This window comes from Hakea prostrata, chromosome 10 (genome assembly GCF_041222555.1).
Source record: "Hakea prostrata isolate BN-2017 chromosome 10, UWA_Hpros_2, whole genome shotgun sequence".
Classification (NCBI taxonomy): Eukaryota; Viridiplantae; Streptophyta; class Magnoliopsida; order Proteales; family Proteaceae; genus Hakea; species Hakea prostrata.
The window spans coordinates 25,196,023-25,202,996 of record NC_142609.1 but is presented as its reverse complement, the minus strand read 5'-3'; the positions used below and the strand labels follow the sequence as shown (position 1 = coordinate 25,202,996).

At 33.0% G+C, this 6,974-nt stretch overlaps 1 protein-coding gene across 1 annotated transcript; it reads right to left on the bottom strand.

Annotated features, from left to right (window-relative positions):
• Nucleotides 1–761: 761 nt before the first annotated feature.
• Nucleotides 762–2,661, bottom strand: LOC149002349 (uncharacterized). The gene is made up of 4 exons (XM_089138695.1): nucleotides 2,370–2,661; nucleotides 1,530–1,640; nucleotides 1,198–1,438; nucleotides 762–1,026 (listed from the first exon to the last, which is right to left on the bottom strand). The coding sequence occupies exons 1-4, from the start codon at nucleotides 2,659–2,661 to the stop codon at nucleotides 762–764; spliced, it is 909 nt and encodes a 302-aa protein (XP_088994821.1).
• Between the last annotated feature and the right edge of the window lie 4,313 nt (nucleotides 2,662–6,974).

Sequence of the window (6,974 nt, the reverse complement as noted above, 5' to 3'; positions counted from 1 at the left end):
CAGTGGTTGCAGAAAAGTCTTCTTTGAGTCATTGTAGTAAAGGATGGTTGTGATGATGGTGTTGTCTTGAGTTTTGGGTCAATATCAGGGGCGGACCCAGGATTCAATGTTGGGGGGGGGGAACAATAATTACGAGATTTTTAGTACTAATATTCATAAATGAAAGCGTATTGATAATACTTTAAAATCTATATTAAATTCTTAAAAATACAATAATAAGTGAAAAGCCACAAAACAAGTGTCTCATAATGGAACTCGACGATCTTTGAGATCGCGAAAATCCTCAATAATTGATTCTGTACTGATTTTCTCTGCAATTTCTCTTTCAATATATAGCATCATAGAATCTTTGAGAAAATCATCATCCATCCTTTTCCGCAAATCAGTCTTAATAATCTTCATGACAGAAAATGCTCGTTCTGAAGTTGCAGTAGAAATGGGAAGAGTAATCAATAGTTTGATTAACCGATGAATAAGTGGGTAGATGTCAAATTTTGTTGACCTCACCAACCACTGACACAAATTGCTAATGGTTGACATGTTCGGATAATCTGGACCTTTGACTACATCAATCTCATAGTGTCATAGCTGTACTTTCAAGTGATCTCTCTCATGCTCAGTAAAATCTTGAGGATAATATTTAGCAACAAGTTTGCAAATATCATCAATTCGAAAATTCTCGCATCCACTTCTAGGATTCAAAGAAGAACTAAGAGTAAGCAACTCTATAACGTGCTCATTGAATCTACTATTTAGCTCATTCAATTGGCTATCAATTGTAGCACAAAAAAATTTGCTTGATAATGTTGTTCAACTGTAAAATCATCATGTTGCTGGCAAGCTCGACCCTTCCTTCCAACAAACTGAACACTCATGTTAGAGACATCAATATTACGATTTTCACAAAAAGATATCACATTAGTCAAAAGCTCATCCCATCCAACATCTCTCATTTCTTGAATAAGTTTTATTGTAGTGGACACAAGTTGAATAGCATTTAAAATGTCTTCAGACTTCCGCTCAAAGCTTGACAAAGCAAATCAGTGATGTTCATAATTTTTTGCATTAGATGCAAAATCATAACAAAATCAAAGGAGGCCAATGTATCGTATGCCGAATCTGCTTCAACTCTCTGCGATGAAGTAGTCCCATTAATACTAATGGCGATCAAGACCTCACATGTAGCACCATACATACTTATCAAACTTGAAATAGATCTCAAATGAGAACCCCAACGAGTATCCCCATTGTAAAGTTCCAATCTGATTTAGCCCACTTTCAGTTTCAAGTTCATCATTGGAGATCAAGTATGCAATTTCAGAAGCATGAGCAACTTTTAACTCATCATTTCGCTTACTTGAGGCACTGGCAAGATTGATAATAGACACCAATTTGGAGAAAAATTTCTCAATTGGATCAACACTTCTAGAAGTTGCAACTAATGCCAATTGCAAACGATGAGCAAAACAATGGATATAATAGGCATGTGGACAGGGTAACTACTAAGGCTTGTAACCCATTCCACTCACCTTGCATGTTACTTGCTCCATCATATTCTTGGCCTCGAATATTGTGAATGTTAAGCCCATGATGCGAAAGGGTAGAAAAAATAGCGGTCTTCAAAGTCAAGGCCTTTGTATCTGAAACATGAACAAGATCAAAAAAACGCTCTTGTACAAATCCCGCTTTGTTAACAATCCTTAAAACGATAGCCATCTGCTCTCTTCTAGATTCATCGCGAGATTCATCCACTATTAAGCAAAACTTTGCATCACCAATCTCTTTACAAATTTATTTCTTCACTCTATTTGCTATAGTATGTAAAATCTCCTTTTGTATCTTAGGTGATGTGTACGATGCATTTTGAGGAGCATTATCCAACACAACTGCTGCAACTTTATCATTGTAGGAAGCTATCAACTTTAAGAATTCAATAAAATTTCCCCTATTGGACGAATATTTGCTCTCATCATGACCTCTAAGAGCACAACCTTGAGACACAAGCAATCTGATCACATCAATTGAGGCTTTCAAACGCAGTCGATTGTTTTCAATCTCTTGAGATGTATAATTTCCAATTATCAAATCAATATGTTGATCTTGTTTGATTAAGTTTGCATAATCTTTTTGAGCAACGTCCTGGCATGAGTTGATTTGCCTTCTCACATGATTTATTAAACCACACTCTTTTCCACCCACTTTCTTCCAATTTTTAAATCCATCAATAGTGAATGTCCCTTGTCCAGAGTTCGCTCCAGGCTTATTGAAAAGAAAACATGGCAAGCAAAATACTGCATCTTTAAAAGGAGAATACTCTAACAAAGAAGGATGAACCTTAAACCATGAAGATTGAAAACATCAAGGATGACTTGATGGCCCAAATTTTGAATACTCTTGAAGAATAGGCTGATATGGTCCAGCTTTAAGGTAACGACGCCTAATTTCATCATGTTGATCAACTGGATAATCCAAAATTTGTTTTTTCAACCCTGGATCACGCTCAAAATCATTATTTTGCTCGCTTTCAGGTATTGGAGACTGTATAGGACGTTTTTCACGAGTTGAGGTCTCAGGAATAGAGGTAGGCAATGATGCATCAACCATGTAATTCTCAACGCCTTTTCTTTTGAAGAAAGAATCAATGGTAGACTTCTTTCCCATGGTTAAACAAATCCTTCTACTTTTGACGACTGCACCACTAGATTCACTCCCAAGGAAGCCGTAGAAGTAGCTCGTTTTCTTATATCCATATGATTTGATTAATTGTTAAATTTGAAAAGTTGAATAAAAACCTTCTCCTAAACTTGTAATCAACCACGAAATAAGTAAACATAAAAAAGATTCATTGATCTACTATTAAAAAAAGAAAAAGAAAAATTCAAATCTCTTTGAATTCTTTTATTTTCCTCTCCTATAGCTATAGGCCTCTCAAGTTTTTTTAAAAATTTCATTGTATTCCAAAATTAACCACTATCACTAATAAGTGTATATAATTAATTTATGCCTAAAACTGTAATTTTTTTTTTTACAATAATGGCATAATATTATTTAGGGATAATTACTGTTGCCCCCTGTAGTTTGATTTTATTACTAATAAAACCCTGTTCTTTACGAAATTACTGTTGTCCCCCTTCCTTATAAGGGTGTTAAGTTGCCGTTAAGTTTGAATATGTAATGTCTAATTTGCCCTTCATTAAAATTAAGAAATCAAAAGACGATGCTACCCCATTTATAAAACCAGATTAAATGTCAATTTTACCCTAAACTTCATTTATTTTGAATTAATGAAATGGGCAAAATCCAAATCCAATTTGGTTTCCCACCTCACAAAACTTCATCTATTTTGAATTAAAGAAATGAGCAAAATTTAAATCCGATTTGGTTTTCCACCTTCACTAAACTTCATTTATTTTGAATTAAAAAAATGAACAAAATCCAAATCCAATTTGGTTTCCTACCCTCACTAAACTTCATTTATTTTGAAAATTTTTTAGGTGATATTCAGTTTCCAATTTGAGTTGAATTCGATTTTCCTTCCTCTTCCGTTTCTATTTGAGTTTTATTCAATCATTCTTTCATTTTTTTTTTTGTGAGAATAAAACGGATTATAGTTTTTTTTGTCCACAGTTAATTAAGGGTACTACTGTAACTTGACAAAAGGGTAAATAAGTAAACAGATAAGTATAAGGGTATTTAGGGGTTTTAGAGAAAATATAAAGATGCCACATCATCAGTTAACTAACGGAACTTAACGGTAGGGGGGCAATAGTAATTATAGACAAGTTGAAGGTTGGATTAGTAATTTTGAAAAGTACAAGGGATACAATAGTAATAAAATCAAAGTACAGGGGGCCAATAGTAATTATCCCTATTATTTAATACATAATAAACTTAATAAATTCAAATCAACCACAAATAAAAATATTAATTTAATAAAAAAATACAGCAATAATGAAATATTATTGCTAAGTTTTCCTAGTTAGTTTTTAATTATTTTTTTTATCAAATATTATCTCTACATTCTAAGTTTTAAATACATTATTTATGAACCTTTCTCAAGTTTTGTGAGGATTTACATATGTTAATGAAAGATAAAGAAGCGAGCATAAGATTTTTTGTTCAAAGTTATTCTTGTCTTTTTCAAAAGTTTATCTTGCTTATATTAGTATTTAATTATAATTCCTAACCACAACCAGTGTCATTGATATCTTTTCACCAGATTTCCTATAATTATTCTTTGTTTGATTATGAAATCGATCAGATTAATCTAATTTTATCATTCACAATTGTTTACCTGTTTCTAGTTGAAGAAGGTGAATTTAATTTTCACTTATCATTCTTTATATATTTTAGTTTAATGTAGATTTAATCTTTAGCAAAAAAAGGGGGAAAATAAAAATAAAACACTCTGAATAGTGTATTAATGGTAGCCAAACTTAGCAGAAGGAAAGCAAAGCATAAGAATCTACTGGAGTTTATAAGAATCCAAATGAGTTTATGAGTTTAAAGATATATAAAAAAATAAAAAAAATAAAAAAAGAAGAAGAAAGCATTAAATGTGTATATTCAAGTATTCAACATAAAAAAAAAAAAAAAAAGCGTTAAAGAAAATAAATCAAGGGAGAAAGGAAAAAAAAAATTAAACCGAAAAAAGAGAGAGACATTAATTAAAAATACCTGGTTGAGTGGAGTGGTTGTAATCATGTGGAGAAGATCCGGATTCCAGGAGAAAAGAAGTTGTAAAACTTTAGTCGTTAGAGAAGATGAGAGAATGAGAGAATGAATAGGAAGAAAAGAGAATAAGTAGAGAGAAATTTCAGGGAGAAATTTAGTTTCCAATTGAGAATTAATACTTTCCTCCTTAAAACTTGGATTTTAAATATAACCCTTAGATAGAAAATTAAAATGACAAATAAATCCTTCATCTTAACGTTTAAATTTGTTTCCAATATTGGGGGCGGGGGGCAAATACTGGTATTTTACAAGAAAAGGAGAAAAACAAGGAGATATTACGTGCATTCATACATTTTTTAAAAAAATTGGGGGGGGGGGGGGATGGCCCCCCGGCCCCTTGGTGAGTCCGCCACTGGTCAATATAGTAATTTAGGTCAAGAATGAGCTTGGCTAGCATGGTGACTTCTTCGAGAGTGACATATCTTTTATATCTTGGAGTTGGGTAGTCCTGTATTGCTTGGACGACATCTTTCCAATCAAGGAATATGTCTTTTGTATTACCTTCGAAGACTACATAAAATTTGGATTTTTCTCTCTTTGTTCTAGCTTGATCGAAAGGTAATGCTACTGCATTAAGAGTAGGCTAGCTGGCTGGAGCTTTTTGTTTCCAACACTTATGTTAATGGATTGTCAGAGATTATCAAGGGCAACTTTTAATGGTCATTGATCATATATTCATTGTGATTGGCAAATTTCATATTAGTATTCTTAAAAAGAATACGATGAGTAATTTTGATTGTCTTTGGTGGTGATTGTGATCTTGGAGATCCTGCAAATAAATTTGTGTTTTGATTATGAGTTCTAGTGACAGGAGAGTATGATGATGAGGCATTTGAATTGCTTATAATACTAGAGGGTAAGATCCTTTATGGAGCAAGCATGTTAGTTGTACCCAAAGGTTGTGATTGGTTTGTTGTAAGGGGAGAGGGTACAAGTGGGGATTCTGACTGATGGTCCTGAGAAATGGATGACCATCTCTCAACAAAGGTTCTTAGAAATTCGTCCTCTTGTAACATTAAGCAGAAAATTTAGCTAGCTCATTTTGTCTATAATATAGAAGTCTTTTCATTTGATATATTTTATAAATTATATCATATATAAGGCTTGATTACTAATTATGTTAAGTTCATCTTCTAGAATGGTATGTATGGATTCATCATAAGCTATTCCAACAATTATACTTCTCATAAAATTTAATTCAACTTCTTTATCTCTTATTTTATTTTCTAGTTTATGTATGGATTTTATATCTCTTAGTCTATCCAGTGCACTCATCTTTGGTTTTTAAATATTTGGTTTATCCTAGATAATAAATCAGCTATTTTACTGTCATTGCCTCTTACGTGTTCAATTTTGATTTGATATCCTCCATTAGAAAAATGTGTTATAAGTACAACCAATCTCCTATGTGGATTTTTCTTTCATTATAGTTCTTGTATGCTTTTACTATAGCCACACAGTCAGTTTTTATTGTAAATGGTCTGTTTCTAAAAAATATTTCCATTGATGCTAATCATTTGATAAAGGCTTCTACTTCATATTCTACAGATGTTAAGATTTTTACAAAGAATTTTTATTAATTATATCTACATATTTGTAGTTTTAGTGATATTCATATGGTTTTATTTTGAAGATGGTTCTCCATCTTTCTTCACATCCATAAATTTCTAAAATTCTATAATCCTTGTCAATGGGTAATCTTAATAGTGGTATATTGTTAAATAATTCTTTAATTTTTTGGATAAGTTTTATATATTGGTTATTCCATGTATGCTCTCCATTAGGGGAAGTCTTCTGATATAATGGTCCTAATATTTTTTTCTAGATTAGGAATAAAGGGTCTAGCCAAGGTTCGACATGTCGACCGGTGTCGCCGTGTCGGACCCTGGCGACACGGCGACTCCGGCGACATGTCGCCAGAAGTCGGTCGACATTTGGCCGTTGATTATGGCACAAATGTCGACATTTGCACAGATCTCTTTCTTTCTCATGCTCTGTTCCTGGCTTCCTGCTTCTTCCAGAATCAGAGCATGGGACTTCTCGCCATTAATGTCTTCTTTTTACTCTTCTGCGTCTTCACATTTGCTGCAGGTAAGACATACCAGGGAGGTGGCGGAAGCTGCTAGGGTTAAACAACACCAACAAGAGAGAACACCTACCTGAACGGCTGAACCACACCTCAAATTAAAGAAATGATTCTGAAGAAGCTGAAAGAAGAGAGATTTTGGAGATAAAATAGT